This window comes from Megascapheus bottae, chromosome 24, assembly GCF_031878675.1.
Source record: "Megascapheus bottae isolate mThoBot1 chromosome 24, mThoBot2.hap1, whole genome shotgun sequence".
NCBI classification, from domain to species: domain Eukaryota; kingdom Metazoa; phylum Chordata; class Mammalia; order Rodentia; family Geomyidae; genus Megascapheus; species Megascapheus bottae.
The window spans coordinates 23,194,083-23,214,955 of NC_143532.1; the positions used below are offsets into that span (position 1 = coordinate 23,194,083).

General features: G+C 37.7%; 1 protein-coding gene across 2 annotated transcripts in view; it reads left to right on the top strand.

The window, feature by feature from the left end:
* Positions 1 to 20,873, top strand: part of Tox3 (TOX high mobility group box family member 3) — a 111,092-nt gene that overhangs the window by 85,647 nt on the left and 4,572 nt on the right. For both annotated transcript variants that reach the window (XM_090357045.1, XM_090357046.1), the window contains exons 4-6: positions 11,376 to 11,645; positions 16,604 to 16,831; positions 18,405 to 18,485. In XM_090357045.1, coding sequence (XP_090213171.1) covers positions 11,376 to 11,645; positions 16,604 to 16,831; positions 18,405 to 18,485 — 579 coding nt within the window. The remainder of the gene's footprint in view (positions 1 to 11,375; positions 11,646 to 16,603; positions 16,832 to 18,404; positions 18,486 to 20,873) is intronic.

Consider the following 20,873-nt stretch of genomic DNA (forward strand, 5'->3'; position numbering starts at 1 on the left):
CATGGCAGTGAGGTTTATTGGTTTCATTGTTAATTCCCCAGATAACGGCATATGATTGCAAAATATGTAGTGGATTAGTGGAACAGAGATTCGGCGTGCTCTATGAAATAGAAGATTACTTTCCCAAATAGGATTGCCACAACATAATTTTCTTTGCCTGGGATCTTTTGTGTTTGAGCTGAACATTAGGGTTTTTATTTTACTTATATTTATTTATTTTTCTTAAGAAAAGAATGCAGTGAACAGTCAGGAAACAGTCATTAAGAATTCATAACCAATCTTCAATGTCACAAAAAAATGTGTCCTGTGGACTTTCTTACATGTTTGTCTCCTTTACACTTGAATGGTGGGTTCTGTCCTATTCGTCTGCAATCAGGCTTGTAATGCTGTGTCTGGAAAATAATAAAAATTAAAACAAGGATATTTAGTCACCAAGGGGAGTTTTCTAGGGTTTGCCATTACTTATAGATGCTCGGCCGGGCTTACTCAAGTTGCAGAAATAGTTAAAAGAACATATAATGTATGCTAAAATGTGTACTTCATTATAAATTGGTAAATATTTATTAATAATATAAGCATGTGCCTTTAAATTAAACATCTGATGAATTACCTTGCCTTAAAGCTATAAAACTGTTATTGCTGCTATAAAAAGTGTAAAGGAGGCATTTTGACTATGAAATTTCATTTCATGGTCAATTGAATTTACTATATTGGAAAGAACTAAAGATGGAATCATAAAATAATTATGATATTCACATACACTTAAAGAACAATGCTTTTACGAACTGGTGTTGAGGGAAAAGACTCGTTTCTTTTAATGCTGCTTTTGTAATGTATGGCTAATCACTAAAGGGGTTGAATTATTTCATTGATTTTAAAAGTATAGGCACTTTAGCTAAGTGCAGGCTGGTGTCATGGTATTTACATGAACCTCATTACATTTATGGTTGCCTTTTTTTTTTTCTTGAAGTTTTGCTGAACCTGAATGCTATTTATTTGGGCTCGAAAACAAAACTAATCTTGTTGGAAATTCTAGTAGAATTTCACCTTGAAGAAATGTCATGGGGTTTTAAATCACAAATGTTGGGGGGAAAATGTGCTAGGACAGAATTATGATGAATGCGATGTGTCGTTGGCTTTGTTCTATGGACTACCTGACATGTTCACCTATAAACTTGAATTCAGAATCGCCAGAGGCATGGTTAAAAATAGGTTATGTCAAGCTTCTTCTGTGTCTCCCTCCGGGTCCCGAGTTGGCTGGCTACATCATGATATTCCATAGACACTTCTTTTGGAGATTTCCCTAAGGAAGCTAAGCAGCAAAATAATAAATAATGCTTTATACATCATGCATTCAGCTTCCTGGTGCGCGCGGGATATTTCATACTCTATGCAAGCATGAAGTTTTATTATCCAAATGAAGATGGCTGTCTTTAGGATTGCTATGGTGAATTTAAGACTCTCATAGAAGAAGAAAAGCCGGCTTGTTTATGTTGTATGGAACCTGCTTTCCTTCAGGGCTTCCTTGGTTTTCCTTAGAATGAGTGACAGTTTGTCACATTACTGATTAGCTGCATTATTGTTGGCTACAAGAACAACATGTTTATCGTCCTTAAATTTATGCTATTATATTTAAAAACAGAAAGCAAGGATGAAAAAAAGGGAGGGATTAAAAGACTCCAATGATTAGCATTCACATTTCACAATATGCAAATCATGCCCTAGTATTCAAAAGCGAGTCGCTGAAAAATTGAATGAGGATACATTTGTATCCTTCAAAGAACAACCTTGATTTGCTTGTCCTGGGTATGTATGTTTTAAAACAGTATGTGGTTGGCATGTCAAAATCAACAGTAGACTTTGCTTAGAAATTTGGTACATTCAGGCATCATTGTCAGTTCGCATGATCATTTGGAAATTATTTTAATCTACAAAAGATTGCAATTCTGAAAAATCTACAATATGTGCTCCAAAGGGTTTTTTTTAACACCTCTGTATAATCTGCCCAGCCCGCTGAGTAGCACTGACATCAGTAGTCCATCAATTTCAGAAAGTGGATTATTTTTACTAGACAGCTATTGTGACATATTGGGTCAGTCATAAATGAAAGATATTCATGCAAGCATGCAATACTTGTAATGAAGTCTCACTCTGACCTTCTGTATGATTGATTCTGTAATTTAGTTTTCTCAGGCAGTGCCTGAAATGAAATGAAATCATGTTGAACAAGTTTTGAATACCCACAGTGCACCAGGAGAAGAAAAATCTGCAGCCCCAGAGGCTTGAGAGAGAGCAGATGAACGATTTATCTCTATGCTATTATAGCCTTTGCCAGCATTCAACATTTCTTTTTTTTTTTCTTATTTGGCTTAAGTACTTAATTCTGCAGGTAGCTGTAAATGGGAAAATAAAATGCTGTTCAGATTTAAAATGACAGGACAGGAGTATGTGCAAGGGACTGATAAAATATCTTGAATAGAACTGACCTTTCATGTAGCTGAAAGTTACTGGGGGATTCATGCTCATAATTACCATATAGATTATTTTTATTTCTTTCCTGCAATGAAACATTTCAGAGAGCAGTAGTGCTGATTGAATGAAAATTGAACTTGTTAACATTCTTTTCAGCTTAGCCTGTTGTACATAACAGAAGGTTAGCTTTGATGAATTTCAAAACTCTCTTTGATATCTAAGAAACAGACAGTAAAATAATTGTCTCTAGTCTGATAGATTATGTGCCCCCCCAAAAAAAAGAAAATTTCTAAAACACACTGATAATTCACACACGTTTTCTTCACGCATTATATTTCACGTGTAGAGGACTCACAGTGCCTGTTTGATACTGGATTTAATTGTGATGGCACATATTTATAGAAAATACTACATGGGTGCTGTGGTAATAGCAAGTGGGATATTAGAAAATTGAAAAGGGCGGAAGTGAAGGAGGTGTGTTTGAGTGTGGGAGTATCTGTACCTGTGAAGGGGAGGGGAGGGGAGGAAGGGAGGGAGGGAGGAAGGAGAGAGAGAGAGAGAGAGAGAGAGAGAGAGAGAGAGAGAGAGAGAGGGGGGGGGGGGGAGGGAGCGCTTACATAGAGAAGAGCATTATAAGTTCTTAAAATATTCATAAGACTCTTAGGTCATAAAGCACACAGATATCACTTTTGATCAGAAATATGGGAACTTATCAAAATAATATATCTAAAATTCTGGTGCTTATTTGACCAGCTTTTATTCCACCTCCCCCTGCAGAGCATGACTCCTCATTTAGAAGTAGAATTATATTTTTTGTCTTTACAGAACGACTTCCATGCCATCTTAGACTAATTTTTTTTTAAAAAAGAAACCTTACATTAAAAGGAATAGCAGACTTTCAATTAATACATTGTTTTTAGCAATGTTGCTTAATGTGTTACAGATAAAACAGTTATTTCATGGGCCATTAATGTGTTTAATGCGTGGAACGTTCTATTAAAACAAGCCTTCTTATTATTATGAACATGTTCATTACCGTTGCCCGTGGAGGCTGTGTAGCTAAATTCCACAGGATGATTACCGTTTCGCCATTGGGGGAGTGAGTGGGGGAGACCAACAATTCCTACAAATTGAATGATTATTTCAGTCATGTTTAATTTGGGTCAGTAATATTTTTTATTCCATGTTAATATTAGAGAGACTTAAAAGAGTAAAATAGACTTAAAAGAGTAAAAACTTCACTTTGTGTAGAAAATGCCCTATCTCTACCAAGCCTAAACTATGGAATTGTAGCTACACTAACCTCTACTAAGTATGCACTGAGTACTTACTGAGTGCTGAGTAGTGTTAGATAAGAAGAAGCTCGTTATGCTAATTTATGAAATTGTTTTCTTGATCAATGGTACCTCCTCCATGCAATAGGAAAACTCAAGAGTCTGAATACTGTTTCAAAGATGTTTATCAAAAGTTAGCTTTAATTTAGCAGTTACTAGTCCCTACCAATTTTCTGCCTCAAATGCCACTCCATAATTTACCTCTGCCTTCCTTTGTACAGCAATTGACCTTAATCATACAGGGCTTTGGAATAAGTATTCTTTATTCTTGGCCTGGAAAACTACTGACCTGGATCATATGGGTGCTGTCTTCAAGGTCAATTTCAGGGTCATCTATTACAGCAGGAACATATTCCAAATTTCTACTAAACTAGCTACTCAGCTGCTTGTAGTGCAGTATGATACATGATACTTGCTTGATTTATGGCTTTCAAAAGGTAGTACTGTTTCAAAGTTATGCTATGGATTTATTTCCTGTATCCTTCTTTTTAGTATGTGTCTGTAGTTGAATATTGCCAGCATATCATGGTGATTCAGAGACATTAAATACAGCATTCTACACTACTTAGGTTCCCAAATAAAACTTGACATAGTGGTACAGGTACTTAGAAGGGATGAAATTTATTACCAGGATCCCAGTTCTTTTATGGGCAACACTTGTCTTCCTCTTACATTTCACCTCTGCCTTCTTATCATTATGTTCCTCCCCTACCAGTCTATGAACTTTAGGAAGGCAGTAGCCTGGCCTGTCTCTTCAGCTGCTCTTACCCTCTCTGGGCCTGAGGCAGCCTGGCTGTCATTATGATTTCATTTGTTCAATGCATGAATGAATGAATATGTAAACAAAAGAATGTTTATTTGTTATAAAAGCATACTTTGGCTACTAAATTATAAATTAGAGGGAAAAGCAACTCAAAGTGAAAACAGCTATAAAGGTGGAAGAAAATAAGCACAAAGGAGGTCCAAGATGTACAACTAAAGTGCCACTAACTTGTGATTAAAAAAATGTGTGCTAATATTTATTTATTTATTTGAAATAAGATAGGGAAGGGGGAAAACAAGATGAGGAGAGAGGGTGGGGGAGGGAAATGGGGACAAAAACATGAGAAAGGGTAGCAATGTTTGTGAAGTATTGCACCTTCTGTCAGGTGAATATAATGTAACCTTTCTATTAATTACAATAAAAATATATTTAAAAAATTTGTGCTGGTCCAGGGGCTGGAGCACTGTCCCTAATATATATATATATATATATATTCTGTATCTTTATATCTACATCTAATAGATGTAGATATAGATAATTTTTCTCAAGACCAGGGCTCTACCACTTGAGCAACAGCTCTACTTCTAGCTTTTTGGTGTTTAATTGGAGAAAAGAGTCTCACATACTTTCCTGACCAGTCTGGCTTTAAACTTTGATCCTCAGATCTCAGCTTCCTGAGTAGCTAGGAACACAGGTGTAAGCTACCAGTGTGTGGCTAATCTTGAAAACTGTATTTTGCTAAAAAGCTATTGATTAACTTTGGGACACAAGTTTTCTACAAAACTTTCATGGGCAGGTATGTCCATTTGATGATAACCCTGAGAGTAACTGTTAAGTAGAGAGTATTTATTACAATACAGGTATTCTGATGAATATGGAATTGGTGGTAAGTAGGTCTGTAATTATTGTTGACATGTACTTGGCTTAACAGAAATTGTTTCAAGATCTAATAATGGGGGTAGAAATATAATAGCTGAGTGTAAGGTTGATGGATTATTGTTAATTTGGATGTGAAATTTTACCATTGGTATAGGGCATAGCTAAATAATTGAGCATAAAATTACTGGCTTGAATTTCCTATGTGTAGTTACTCAGATTTATTAATGCAAAGTAATTTTTATTACAGATAATTATTTAATTACTCAATTTCTCAAGAAATATTGATTAAAATCTGGCACAGTATAAATATATTTAGTCACACTCACTAGCATATTTGGGTTATTTGCTTCTTAATTGGATGTTATCCTCTAATATGAAAACCTGATATTGGATTATTACAGAAAATGATTATTTGTAAGCATAGACACAAGGCACATTAAACACATTTGCATATGAGATCTAAAAGATCTTTTATGGTGACACCAACCTAGGTGAGAGAAAAGACCATTGTAATGAGTACAAATAGGTAAAATAAAATAGTAATGGTAATAGTTAAGGTTAAAAAATCAATTTGAAAGCTTGTATCTCACATTTGCAAAAGAAGCAAAGAAGCAGTGGGTAGAAAGTGCCAAGATGATGTCACAGATGATGCCATGTGCTTCCCATCTGAATATGAATAAAGCAAAAGAGGTTTCTGTATGTAGAGGAGGTAGTTTTCTTGATTCTCTACTTTCAAGCTTTATCTTTGTATATGTATGATCCACAGACATGATAATGTCAGCTACTGATTTATTTACACAGTGAGGAAGACTTTCACTTTTCAGTTCTCTTTCAGTCCTGATTCCATGAAGATAAGAGTTTTCACACCCCTTATTAATAGGTCTTTCTTAATAAAGAGAGGGCGGAATTTTGGCCCGAGCCTTCAGCAGGACCCAGTATGCCAAGGGTTCTAACAGTATATTACCTCTGTTTCTAGGTATTAATTTGACATTCCATTTATCATGAAGGATTCTAGTTTTTCCTTTAGGTTAGTGATCTAAAGTTTCTCTTTAATATGAAATTATTCAGATTTTAACTGTTCATTCAAATGATTAATGTGCAGTAATAGACTAGGTTCTTGGCAATTTAAGGAAATGATGGACTGCTACCATTTTCCTGTTTTAGAAAAAGAGGCCCTCAGATCTGGCAGAGAAAGGATAGCTCACAGGCCACCCTAGCCTCCCATAGCCTTTCCCATGGTGTACCTTGTCATGCTTTGGACCTTAGCATACTCTTGTCTCTGTTGAGATTCTCTGTCCTTGTTTCTGGCTTTAGCTTCCTCCTCTCTTGATACTTTGCCTCACTGGGAGGCAAAGTATGTTTCTCAGGGAAACATCCCGTTATTTTGCCATATTCCTCTCCCTTTCACCTGGCCTGCCCATATCCAGCTCTTTTGGCTTCCTTTTCATTCCTCAAACACCCTCTCTCGCATCTCAGACTTCTCACACACCTGGGACATGTTTTTCCCTGGTCTCCTGGTTGACCTTATATATCCTTCAGCATCAGAGCAGGTGACCTCACCTTACCTGAGAGGACTTGCTTACTGGCCTAATCAAATGAATACATCCTACCCCTAAAACGTTTTACCTATTTATTTATTTTTTTGCATAGTACATTTATTTTCTTCATGACGTTTATCACAATTCGAATGTTGTTTATGCTCATATTTTCTTTTTAGAGACAGAATGTGGACTTCAGATATTTACCACTACAACACCATTATCCCAAGAAGGTGATTTCCAAAGTATTCACCAAACACAGTAGTTCTTCCCAAGAGAGATTTTTTTTTGACATTTGCCAGACCAGGAGACATTTTGGTAATCACAATCTGATGGTGAAGGGCAGAAAATAGAGATGTTACAAAACATTCTACATTGTACAGGATGGTCCTCCCCCAACAAAGAAGTCAATTTAGAAATTCCTGCATAATACCATCAGCTAGGGGACAAAGTTAGACATAAAAGAGGGAATGGAGGTTGGATGTATGGGTCAGTTGGTAGAGTATTAGCCAGTAACTAAAAGCTTCAGATACTGAGTTTGAGTCCTGATCTCGGAGAGAAACAGAGAGGGGGGGGGAGGGAGAGGGAGAGAGAGAGTTTTGTTTTCCTAAATGCTAAGAAATTTAGGAGATAATATAAGCAAACATTACATAGAAAATGTAATTTCCAGCTGAATGGTATAGCTCAGTGTAGAACTCTTTTCTACTATGAGTGAGGTCCTTGGTTCAGCCTCTGTTACTGAGCAGAAAAACCTAAACAAAATATAAAGTTGAAAAATATACCAGGTCATGTCAGATGCTCGTGGCTTACACTTGTAATCCTAACTAAGGCTGAGATCTAAGGATTGTGATTTGAAGTCAACCCTGGTAGGAGAGTCTGTGAGAATCATCTCCAATTAACTACCAGAAAACTGGAAGTGCCGGTGCAGTTCAAAGTTGTAGAGCTCTAGCTTTGATCATAAAAGCTTAGGGACAGTGCCAGGCCCCAGTTCAAGATCCAGGAACTGCACAAGGAAAAAAAAAAGAAAAGAAAAGATACCAGAACTCAAATTTCATTATTGGATATGATATTGGCAGTCCCTTGTAATCCACTTGTTGCTTTACCTGGTAAATGGTAAATGTTTTAAGACTTAATTTTAGTAAGACATAACGATTTATAGAAACATACTAAATTTCTTAGGGCTAAATTTATGGTTGTTCAGTTCCTTATTAAGTCATTACTGGGGGGGCAGGAATTGTAAACTATTTTGGAAGAGTATATATAAATTACTGTGTCCTACATTTTGTTATAGTAAATTTCTTTGCCTAGTCTAACTTTTGTTTACAGTGATGCTGACAAGAATCATGTAATTTTCACATTTTCAAAGATGTGGTCATCGGTATATTGACTTTTTCTGCCTGGTACATGATAGATTCTTAATACTTTCAAACTGAGTTGACATTTTCCCCTTTTTAGTTGGAGTATTAAGATCAAAGAAAACACCTTCTAGTGGTTACTTTTTGGGCAGAAAATGATTGGGGCACCATGATTAAGGATCAAGTCTCAAAGCAGTTGTTAATAATTGGTGGCCATAAAGGAGCTTGAGTTTCCAAAGACATACTTTGATTATTATTATTAATATTATTATAATTATTATACTGTAATCTTTATATGTAGGATGCTGGACCATGCAAACGCTAGCACGTTTTGGTGTATTGATCATGTGAAGCATAGGTTCCTCAAACATATTCCAGAGATCCTTGGTTTGGATCTGAAGACAAAGTGATGTCTCTTAAGTTTCATCAAGTCTTTGGCTTCTACCACTACTACTTTGCAGAAAGGTTTCTATGCTTCGTCTTGACTGAAGAAGAATCCTATCTTTCTCCGTGGAATATAAACACAACGTTTATAAAACAAAGAGGAGAGCCAATGATGGTGATGGAGAACTAAAGCCCATTCTTCTCTCCCTTGGCACTATCTCAGGATACCACCAGGCACCCAGGCATCCTGAGACTATTGTTTTTCCACTGAGCAAAAGTAATTTAAGGAATCCATCTTTTCTGTTCAAGAATTGGTACAATAATAACCTGTAATCCAGAAGGCTTGTTGATGCATGGTAAATTTAACACAAATTCTGGCACATAGTTAATACCCAGAAAAAATTCCTGTTTAGTACTATACACCTTGGTTGTGCCTCAGGAGCACTCAGGTAGCCCAGAATTGTAATCTACGCATAAATGCATGGCAGGTGGGACTCAGGAAATGCCTGTGAAGCCATGAGGGTCTGGCTCTTGCTAGCTTCTGTTCGTTGGTAAGATTAATCTAAAGTGCCATAGGTATGAGTGAGTCAATCAAGCATCTATTTGTACTGATTTTCACAGGCATGGGAACAAAGCAAGCCAAGTAACTTCTCTATTAGTTCTGCATAATGGCATTATCATAGTTCAAAGCCATGCCAATTAGCTTATCATTATATAGTTGAAACAAATGTACTTAATTTAAATGTACTAAACACCCCGATCAAAATAGTTAAGAATTATATCTTTGGAGGCTGAAACTAAGAGTAAAATAGTCTAATCCCCTGTCATTGAGAATAGAAGTGAAGGGAATATGGTCAAACTTTAGAAGTACATGGAAAACTGGACCTATAGATCAGTCTCTAGGTCCCCTATTTTGATAGAGAATGAAAAGAAAATTAGGACACACTTTGCATACAGTTCACTTTTGTGACCCAAGTCTGAAGAAAGATGTCTGGCAAAATTACCAGTGGGCTGCAGAAGAGAAGGATTATCCTGATGTGGGTGACATTAATTTCCAGGATTGAGCAATTCTGAAGTTATTAAGAGATGGAAAATTTCTATGTTGGCTGTGAAGTCCTAGCAATTAGCTAGACTGTTTTCACCATTTGTGTTGCCTTCTATTTAGTCTTTCCCTAAGTCAAATGCTTTGGATTCTGTTTATTAGGAAGGAAGTTGCTATCAGTTCTAGGAGGTGGAGGCTGAAGAGGGGTTTACAGAAGGACCTACCTACCACAAACAGGGAGAGCCCCTCACCCTCCAACTAAAATGGCCAGGTTCAAAATACTATTTGTCAACTAAGATTGATAAACAGTGCTCCAGGTAATACACATAAAGCTAATCTAATGTTTTTTAAACTTCCTAACTCTTTATAGTATGGATTAAAACAATGCATTCAGTGAATTTCCTTTAATATAATTTCTCCCATTTGTATATTTAATGCTAAGAAAGTAAGTGCCCTGTTTTGTTATTTACAATTCATTCTATTTTTTTCAAGGAAAGAATAAATAACAATTAAGTATTGGGCTATAAAATTCGATTCTGGATAAAAGAGTCAAGAGAATTTTGTTTCAATGAAATCACTCATTCCAAATGGCAAGTCTGAAGGAAATTATTTGAAAGACATGTCTTCATTTTTTAATTCTTTGGAATTAAATATTCAAGGAAAGAAAAAGACTCAGCACTCACCCTAAAGTCTTTTGTAGGATCCTTCTCCCTTAAAAGAAAACAGGAGGCTAATTTTGAAGTCAATGTTAAAATTTCCAGAGAAAACCAATTCTGATGATCTCCTTGTTCTCTTCAGACATTTTTTAAAAAGTACGTGAGGACATTAAATCATGATGAGTTCAACCAAAGAGAACAAAGTAGGATTAAATGAAAGAAATGGTATCCTATCCACAGGACACGGAATGACTTCCAGATTCCCTTGACAGTATCATTCAGAATTGGAGCGACCCTCTGGTTAACTCTGAGAGCTGTACAGAAAGGATTCCCTGCAGCAAACAGATGTTACTCAGGAAATCAGATCTCTCCACATTTTTCAGCCCGTCTTCTCTGCATGTCATGAGGGCTCCTGGAAGGATAAACCTGGGGACTAGCTCTCCTTACTTCATAGAGGTGGTTGGTAGGGATAGAATCAGTGCTAGGTACGAGAAGATTGCTAATCAAATGGTCAACCCTGAAGAGTTGGTCTCTGCTTCAGTTCTTCCTTTGACATTAGCTTTCTCAATGAGTAACAAGAATTATTAGTCTTTCTTTTTCCAGTTATTCCCCTTCTTCCTCCCTCCCCTCCCTCCCCTCCATCCCCTCCCCTCCCTCCCTCCCTTCCCTCCTTCCTTCCTTCCTTCTTTCTTTCCTTCCTTCTCTCTTTTGCTTATCCAGAGACAACATTATAGTAAAACAACCTAGCCTTCCTGTTCAGATTTTCCACTCTGACCTTTTAACTTTCTAGCCTGAATCTTTGTATTTAATAAATTTTCTGAGACCTTTATCCTACCATAGGTCTATCTTGCTAAAATTTCAACACGTCAACCTAAGGGACTGCTCACCTTGTAAGTTCACTGACATTTGAGAAAACTAAAAATTTTTTCCCCTTTCTCTATTGCTTTTGTAGGATCAGAGCCACACACAAGTGTCACAGTACCGTCAGGATCCCTCCTCCATCATGAGATCTATCGTTCACATGACCGATGCAGCTCGCTCTGGAATAATGCCTCCTACCCAGCTCACCACCATCAATCAGTCTCAGCTCAGTACCCAACTCGGCTTGAATTTGGGAGGTGCCAGTGTGCCCCACACATCTCCCTCACCCCCAGCAAGCAAGTCAGCCACTCCCTCTCCTTCCAGCTCCATCAATGAAGAAGATGCTGACGAAGCCAACAGAGTAAGTAAGAGCTGGTTTATCGGGGAACCCACCAGATTTTAGCCTCACTCCTCTACTCCCCTGACTCATGGCTATGATTTTATTCAGCATTGACTTCTTTTGCCTGTGAAAATTATTTTACGCACTATTCATTTGAAGTTTATGATGGCTTAATTTTTTCCTTGACTTTTATTTATTTTTGGTGGAAAAAGTATTAAACAGCAAATTGGGAAAAGACCTTGTTCTGTGAGTTTCAAAATACAGAGCAAATCATTTAACTCTTGTAGGCTTAATCTGAAAATTGGACGGCATTTCTAGAAACTTGTGTAACTTTTAGACTTTCCACAAATTCTTATCTGCTTCTAAGTCCATGTCCATGTCAGCAAGTACCATTCAATTTGTAGGCTCATCTTTGTCATATTTGATAGCTTTGTATCTTCAATGATGGTTCTCACCCAGGACATTCTATAACCATTTTATGTTTGCATGTTTCCTGAGAACCACATAACTAACATGTGGGTGGATTTCAGGTGCTTAGGTTTGCCTAGACTGGGTAACTTTAGTGGAAAAGAATAATGTGGTAGTACACAATTACTCATTACTCTTTTACCACCTCTGTGCTGTGCACCTACTGTGTCCTTCACATTTTCCTTGGCTCTAATGATACAAAGATGAAGATTGGAATATGGCTCAGTGGTAGAGCACTTGCCTTTCATACTTAAGACTGGATTCAATGCCCAGTATTGAAAGAGGAAAATAACAAGACTTATGAGAGAATTACTGCCCAAGAGATTCCCCACTTGAGATAAATAGCAATGTTTAAAACTAGCTCCAGATGTGATTAGTGGTATAATTGATGGAACTAGTGTGCTGAGATTATAATCGATTCTTCTTGGGAGAGTGATTTGAGGAAGACTTTATTAAGAAGGTTGTATTTGAATTAGTTCTAAGAGGATACATAAAAGTTTGTGAGGCAGAAGAGAGGCCGCCATTGTTGAAAAGGGAACAATAGGGAGTGATGGAAAGTACATGGCAATTTATGACTGTCATGAAGTTTGCTATGGGGGAGGAAAGAAATAGAAGAAAAAATGACCTAAATTTGGTGGCCTTTCTTCTGTTGGTCATTGAAAGCTGAGTAATTATTTGCACAGATGGAAGGCATAAGCAAACCAAGTCTTTAGAAAGATAAACTTGGCCTTATCTAGCATGCATTACAACGGGAGGGTCCAGGGACCAGAGAAAAGGAAATACATTAGAAGACTCTTTTGTTGTGTTTTCTTTTTATCAGGAAAGAGTAAGTAGGAGGTACCAGATTAATGAGAGACTTGTGGGAGAGAGGGGGGTGGGGTGGGGAGAGGTGTTATTCTAGACTTTGAAGAAGAGATAGGTTGGATTGGGTTATCAGTGTGATATATTGGATATCAGTAATGTGATGATCTCACTAGAAAGACAGAAACTCATCCTTCTACAGGGGGGCTGAGTTTGGCACATACTGGTGCTTATATGTGTTCGGAGCTCAGTGCACTGGAAATGGAACTACAGATTGGGGGCTTATTAGCACAGAAGTGTGGAAGCATAAAGGAAACAGGAATTCATTAAAAGTGTAAGCAACAAGTCTAGGCCATAATTCTGAGAGTCATTTGTTTTAAGTTGCCAGTGAAAGAAGAGGAGTTCAAAGAGACTGAAAGAGTGATGAGGAACAAAGGAGGAAAGTTAGAAATCAAAAGGACTGCAACAGCCAAACGGATTTTGAAGCATCACTTAAGCACCTGTCCTGCAGCCCCAGGGTTGGAACCTGCATAGTTAGTTGGTCAGGCACTGGGCTGCTGTTACTCACAGAACTTCATTGTACTAAGATGAGAAATAATGAACAAGCCAGGTAGCAACTGGCCACAGGATATTCATTCAGATAGATTCCATTTGCCTCACCCACACACACATCCATGACTCCTACTTACCTCTGAATCAAACTGAAAGGTCACGTCTTATTAAGGAGAGCCCTTCTCCATGACTCTACCATAACTGAGGGTTGAAATCTTCAGTGGTGAATCTGGCTTGTTACTTATTAAAGAAGTTAGAAGGAAATTCAAACAAACATTAATTATGTCTCTTTTTGGGTAAAGTTATTTCTCCAAGTTTCCCAACTACACCACGTTTTTAATCAGTTACACAAAGTTTGTTGTTGTTGTTGTTGTTTTAGGAGAGTTAATCCTGGGCTTTTGTTTAAACCGTAGGTTTATTCTTAGGCAGCCAAGATGGTTAGGGCCAGTCATAGTTTTCCAAGATCAGCATTAAAAGCTGTTGGCATTACAAGATAAAATAATGGCATTTGCAGGGAAGTGGATGAGTTTAGAGCGAATCATGTTGAGAGAGACAAGTCAAGACCAAAGGAACAGAAGGCGCATGGTATCCCTAATATGTGGCTATTAGATCCAAACAGTACAAGAGCGAGGACTCAATATTTGCATACCCAATGCTATGGACATGGTACGGGAAATATAAACACAACATAGACATAAAAACCTATGACTCCATAGATACAATGCTTTATTTCATAAATTAATATATATCTATGATATACAAAACCTTAGCTTAATTTTGATTAGGTTCTAAAAACTAAGTGCCAGTGATTGTATATAGAGATTCCCTTCTTGAACACTTGTTTGTTAAACATGTCATTTGAAATATGATGTAAAAATCAATGTTAATAAATTCTTTAAACAAATCAGAGCAAGGCTGGATAAGTGGGACTGCATTAAACTGCAGAGCTTTTGTATGGCAAAGGACATAGCTAGTAAATTAAATAGGAAGCCTACAGAGTGGGAGAAGATCTTCACCAACCATACAACAGACAAAGGCCTCATATCTAAAATATATCAACAGCTCAAAAAATTGAATCACTCCAAAACTAATCTCCAAAGTAACAACCATCCCATTAAAAGATGGGCCAAAGACTTAAAGAGAGTCTTCTCTGAAGAAGAAACAAAAATGGCCTATAGACACATGAAGAAATGCTCAACATCTCTGGTCATAAAAGAAATGCAAATCAAAACAACACTAAGATTCCACCTCACTCCAGTTAGAATGGCCAGGATCAAAAAAACCAATAACAACAGATGCTGGAGGGGATGTGGCCAGGAGGGATCACTACTACACTGTTGGTGGGAGTGCAAACTCGTCCAACCACTATGGAAAGCAGTATGGCAGTTCCTCAAAAGACTAAACATAGAGCTCCCCTATGACCCAGCAATTCCACTACTAGGCATTTACCCAGTTGTCCAGAAACAAGGACATACTAAATCCACTAGCACAACGATGTTCATTGCAGCACTATTTACCATAGCAAAGATATGGAACCAACCCAGATGTCCCTCAGTTGATGAGTGGATCAACAAGATGTGGTATTTGTACACAATGAAATTCTATGGTGCTGTCAGAAAGAATGACATTGTCCCATTTGTTAGGAAATGGAAAGACTTAGAAAAAAATCCTATTAAGTGAAGTAAGCCAGACTCAAAGGAACTTAGGCTCAATGGTTTCCCTCATTTGTCATAACCAGTAGAAACCTTGGGCTCTACTAGCAGAGATTTGCAATAAAGCAAAACCTAGATACATAAGGCTATACAGTATGATGCTAAATGAAAGGACCTCTAGGATATAGAAACAAAAGCCATATAATGAGTGATTGTTGTCCTTAATGTATTGTGTTATCTCTCATCTCTTTTGTTGTCCCTTGGTTTTCTCATATTGTTACAATATCTCACTTTGTTATCTGATATATTGGATATATTTGTATTTTGTTATTTGAAATTGGATAGGGAAGGGGGGAAAACACGATGAGGGGTGGGGTGGGGGGTAAGGGAAATGGGGACCAAGACATGAGAATGGGTATCAATGTATGTGAATTGATGCACCTTCTATCCGGTGAATATAATGTAACCCTTCTATTAATTACAATAAAAAATATATGGGAAAAAAAGAAAAAAAGACTTGTCAAATTAACAAGTTAGACACCAAAAATAAATAAATATGTTCTCTAGGTAAGGACTTTTTTAAAAAACATATCTGAGACTATGTAGTTTATTCTTACAGTAATGTAGTCATCTGATTCAAAATATTGACTCTGATTTCAATATACTGACTTTATAGGTGCATGACTGTCCTAAGCCACTTAGTTTTGGGGGTTTTTCTTACTGTTCAACTGATAAAGCTTGTGCTTTTGTTTACTGCCCTCCACATCTATGCATATATTCATGTTAATAATAAGCACCAATCACTTCTAATAACCTTCTCATTTGGCTTCATCAAAGGCAAGATGATAAACTCTTCCTTCCCAATGTTTTTGTTTTATTTTATTATTGGAGTGATGTATAGAGGGGTTGCAGTTACATTCATCAGGTTGTGGATACATTACTTTTTGAATACTGGGTAAAGACTTTTTAATGTCTCTTGTTCTCTTAAGAAAGTTAAGTTAGAAAGTAATGGCTTTTCCTTTACTGTGCAAGAGTGGTGATTTTCACTCATTTTGAATTTAGATCTCACAGATTCATTAGCAAGGTAACATTCTGATAAAAGAAAGAGAATCAGCCTGAGAAAGAAATTATTCTGGACATACATATATTCCTTAAAACTCACACTCCTTTAACATATCTGGATGTAATAAGCATTCTCTATATTATTTGATTTTGTTTCAACCTTCTGTAAATGCAAAATATTTTCCTTGTCCATGCGCATTTTTCATTGCGATTTAGAGCCTCAGTTGTGAATGTATTGAAGATACTTCTGGGTCTCATTAATCAATGTTCTAAATGCTAATCTCTGCTGTCCAGTTAACTCTTAAGCAAATTTGCTCCTCCCCAGCTTTTGGTGGTGATTCATGGTTAACAAAACCTTCAAAGAGCAGTCATGGATCCGAAAAAGTCTTGCTGCATTCCCTTGCAAGTGCATTCCAGGCAGTGAATTTTCTTCTTGCTTTGCAGGCCATTGGAGAGAAAAGAACGGCTCCAGATTCTGGCAAGAAGCCCAAGACTCCAAAGAAAAAGAAAAAGAAAGATCCCAATGAGCCACAGAAGCCAGTATCAGCATATGCCCTGTTTTTCAGAGACACACAGGCTGCAATTAAAGGCCAGAATCCCAATGCAACCTTTGGGGAGGTCTCAAAAATTGTAGCATCTATGTGGGATAGCCTTGGAGAAGAACAGAAGCAGGTGAGACAAAGACGGTCATGGCTATATATTTAAAAACAACTGGAGTAGTCCTTATACTTTTCTGGGATATTCTCTTCTAGTATGACTGCTTCTTCGGAAAGCCTTTTATAAGCTATGGAATTAAAACACACATGCAAATAAATCCAAATGAATCTCTGTATCGATTTCTCAGGCCGTTTAAGGATGTATGTTCAGAATCCATTCACAGGAGGGTTGGAAGAAATCCAGGCAGTAGCCTGCAAGCATAAACTTTTGATGATAATCTTTTTCATTTTAAATAATGTGGAATTTTTCCCCCTTTGTTCAAAAAAGGATCCTACAAAGGGATTAAGTCCATCCCGCTTGCTTTTCCATTGATCATCTTTCTGAACCCTTGCGCTTGCCTAGTGGGTTTCCAAACTTTGAAGCTGCCTCTGCATGCCTCATTATTGTCACTGGGCATTTGAAATTTTATTCCAGGTTCATTTTAAAGCTTGGCAGTGTGAGAGATATTCAGAGATTAGCCATGCTGGTGGGAGATAATTTCCTGAGGGGCCTAGTCACTTCTTTTCCTCCTCCAAACTCCTCCGCACAAATGAAGAGAGAAGAGACACAGAGGTGGGGGGAGAGGAAAAGAAAACAGAACAAAACAGGTTTCTTAGGGGTTGGCCCTCTTGTGCTCCTTGCATGAAACTTCAAGTACCATTAATAAGACTTAATTTCCAATAGATCCACAAAAGAATAACCCCCTTATTAGTGGAAATGTTGAATAATGTGTGCAAGATAGAAGAGTGGAAAATCCTTGAATTGTCTTGATCCTTCAGGGACGTACTCTGGAAGCATGTTTCAGTGGAGTTGTGTAACCATGCAATTTTCCTGGTGCTGTTGTGATGAGCTTATTAAATGAACATTGTCAGTATGGGATGCTAAGAAACTGGCAAACTGGGGACTCGAACTGCTAGACTCTGGAGAGAAAGACAGTTCTACTTTACTCCAATTCATGGCCATTTAATGGCTATTTGCCATCAGACATGCCAAGTCATGTTTAATGTGCTAGGATTGCATTATGTAATTCATGAGTGTCACAAGTAGAAATCTTCCCCTCTTTTATTATTTTGGATTCCTCTTTGTCAACAAAGGAAAGCCCAGGTTGAAAGGCCTTCATGCTTTCTCTTTGGCTTCACACTTTACCAGATGTGGTGATTTGGCTTCAGTGCTCTGATTTTGGTAGTTCAGGAATATATGTGAGAGGAAGATGACATTGGTAGAGTCAGCCATTCTTTCCCAGAATTAAGAGCTGTGGGCAATGAAGCTTATCTTTGCTCCCTTATTTACTGCATTATCATGAGACCATCAGCTATTGCTCTCAAGTAAACATTCAAATTCTGCTCCTCTGCTACTAGCTAGGCTGTGTGTGTGTGTGTGTGTGTGTGTGTGTGTGTGTGTGTGTGTGTGTGTAACATTTAAAAATTAAAGCCAGGGGACCAACATTTTTTAGTGAGTTGTATTTATTCATATCGTCTAATCTATGCAGCAGTTTTTATAGCTGAGAATTTATAAGCTAAAGGTGGTACTAATTGTAGTCTTTTAACAGGTATATAAAAGGAAAACGGAAGCTGCCAAAAAAGAATACCTGAAGGCCCTGGCGGCATACAGGGCCAGCCTCGTTTCTAAGGTAAACCTGTGCGCTGTGTAAAGTAGCTGTCGAGTACTAGAAACTGAACACCACTCCCCCAAGAGCTTCCTGAAAGAGCTTCCTGAACAGCCCAAATATGTTTCCATTAGAGATTCCCCGGATGATGATAACACAAGGAGTTCATTTAAGCCCCAGAATCTGAGTTGTCTCTAAAAGACTCACTGATCTCACTGATCTGTATATGGAGCTATGTAGGTCAACATCTTGTTGTTTTGGGGGTTTTTTGGGGGGGGGTGGTTCAGGGATTGGGATCTCTGTCTTTTGGAGGCTGAGGCAGAGGATCATGAGTTTGAATCTAGCCTGGCCTACATGATGAGACCTGTAAAAAACGAAAAGTAGGAGATAGATTTCTTAGGCATTTCCTCACATCTCTCTCCAGTGATTACATGATCATAAATAGGTTATGGTACATTTTTGATCAGGCTGCTGTTTAATGTCATATGAATAAATCTCATCATTATTTAAGGTAAAACAATGTTCTGAGTCCTCAGACAAAATGTATGCATTATGCATGGAATATACAGTGGTCTCTGCTTTATTAAAAGCATACTAATACCCCACAAACAAGCGCCACTCTAGATAATTAGTGCCTTGATTCCAAAGAACTGTGAGCTTTTATACCACTTACTTAATTTTTCAGTGCTGGGGATCAAAGTTAGGACTGGTGATGCTAGTCAAGAGCTCTACCACTGGGCTGTACCCAGCCTCAAGCTTTTTTGTTATTTTAACAATTAACCTTGTCCTAGTATTTAGACAGGCTTTAGGAAGGATAGTTAGAAGTAGTGTGTTCCTAATATTAATAAATTTCTTCGGGGAAGTTTAGAGGCCATTTTATAGTTGTCTTGAATACAACAGAGGGCTTCAAACCACATTAAAATGTTCTGCTCCTTTTTCTTCTCCTGTCTCTCTTTCCCTCTCCTACAAGTACTAGACTTGAAGTCAGGACTTCTCTTGGATTTTATACTCATGACTAGGGCTGCACTTTAGCCAGGCTTCCATTTCCAGCTTGTTTCTGGGAGATAGGACTTTCACAGATTTGTCTTCCCTATCTGTCTTTGAACCTTGATTTTCAGATGCTCATTAGTTTAGGATAAAAGGCAGAGACACTGGTGTCTGGTTTGAGCTATTTCTTATATAAAGCTGCTCAGAGGGGCTGGGAGATTGGCCTAGTGGTAGAGTGCTTGCCTAGCATGCACGAAGATCCAGGTTCAATTCCTTGGTACCACATACTAGAAAAAGCCAGAGAGGGTGCTGTGGCTCAAGTGGTAGAGTACTAGCCTTGAGAAAGCCCAAGGATAGTGCTCAGGCCCTGAGTTCTAGCTGCTGAGAATCCCACAACTAGAGGTCCTCCTGCCTTTGCTGGTAGTGCTCAGGATATTTAATACTTCATTAGAAATAGATAAATTCAGCAGGTCAATAGTAAACTTTGTTCTGAGACTGTGGAAGGTACCTTTAGAAAACTACACTGATCCTGGACTCATTTTCATTGGGCAAATTGTGTAGGGTACAGGCATTATAGCATATAGTTAAGAAAGCAAAGGGATCATTGGTGATTAATTAGATGGAGTTCAGTGAATGGAGTACCTGTGCTCGAGCTTCTTAAGTGGGTTATGTCTTTGTTCATTACTCAAAAGTAGGTGTAGGTGACCCTGATGCATTAAAACATGAATAAATGACCATACTTGGATTTGCACAAAGAACTACTGTCTCAAATGGAAATAACAACCACTGTTAGGCTCATCAAGTCTGTGACTGAGTTAGAGGTGATTACTTAAAACTTACACGTTGTGACTAGAATGAGGATTTAGAAATATTTCTCAGTGAGTGCCAGTGACCCTAAAACTCACAGCAAAAGAAAATTTAAAAAGAATAAATCTAAATACCTTTTTAAAGAAAAAATCAGTAAGAGCTGTTTGAAAGGATGTAAAGTTTATATTTAGAGACCTGGAAGGCAACTGAAATGGCCCTGGAGGAGCCCAAAGTTTGCAGTAGCTGCTAAGACTGTGGTCTCACTAGAAGCAGCATTTAATTGTACATTAGGCCACATCTGAAGAAATGTCTGAGGATGTAGTTTGTTGTTACAGTACATGCTTAGCATCTTAGAATGTACAAGGTCCTGGACCATCCCTAGAATCCTCAGCTCCAAAATACGCCCTCTTTCAGAGCTCACAACTTAAGAGTTGGTGACCAACTGGTAGCTCTCCAGAAAGTTGCTTCCATAATGTTGAAGACTGAATGTCAAACCTATTAGAATATTTAAAAGGATCTGGGAGAAGAGCATTTGGGGATGTTTGATTTTAGAATTTGAATATAAGGACCATGATTTATGGGATAATACTACTCACTCAAAACATCTTAAAATTTATA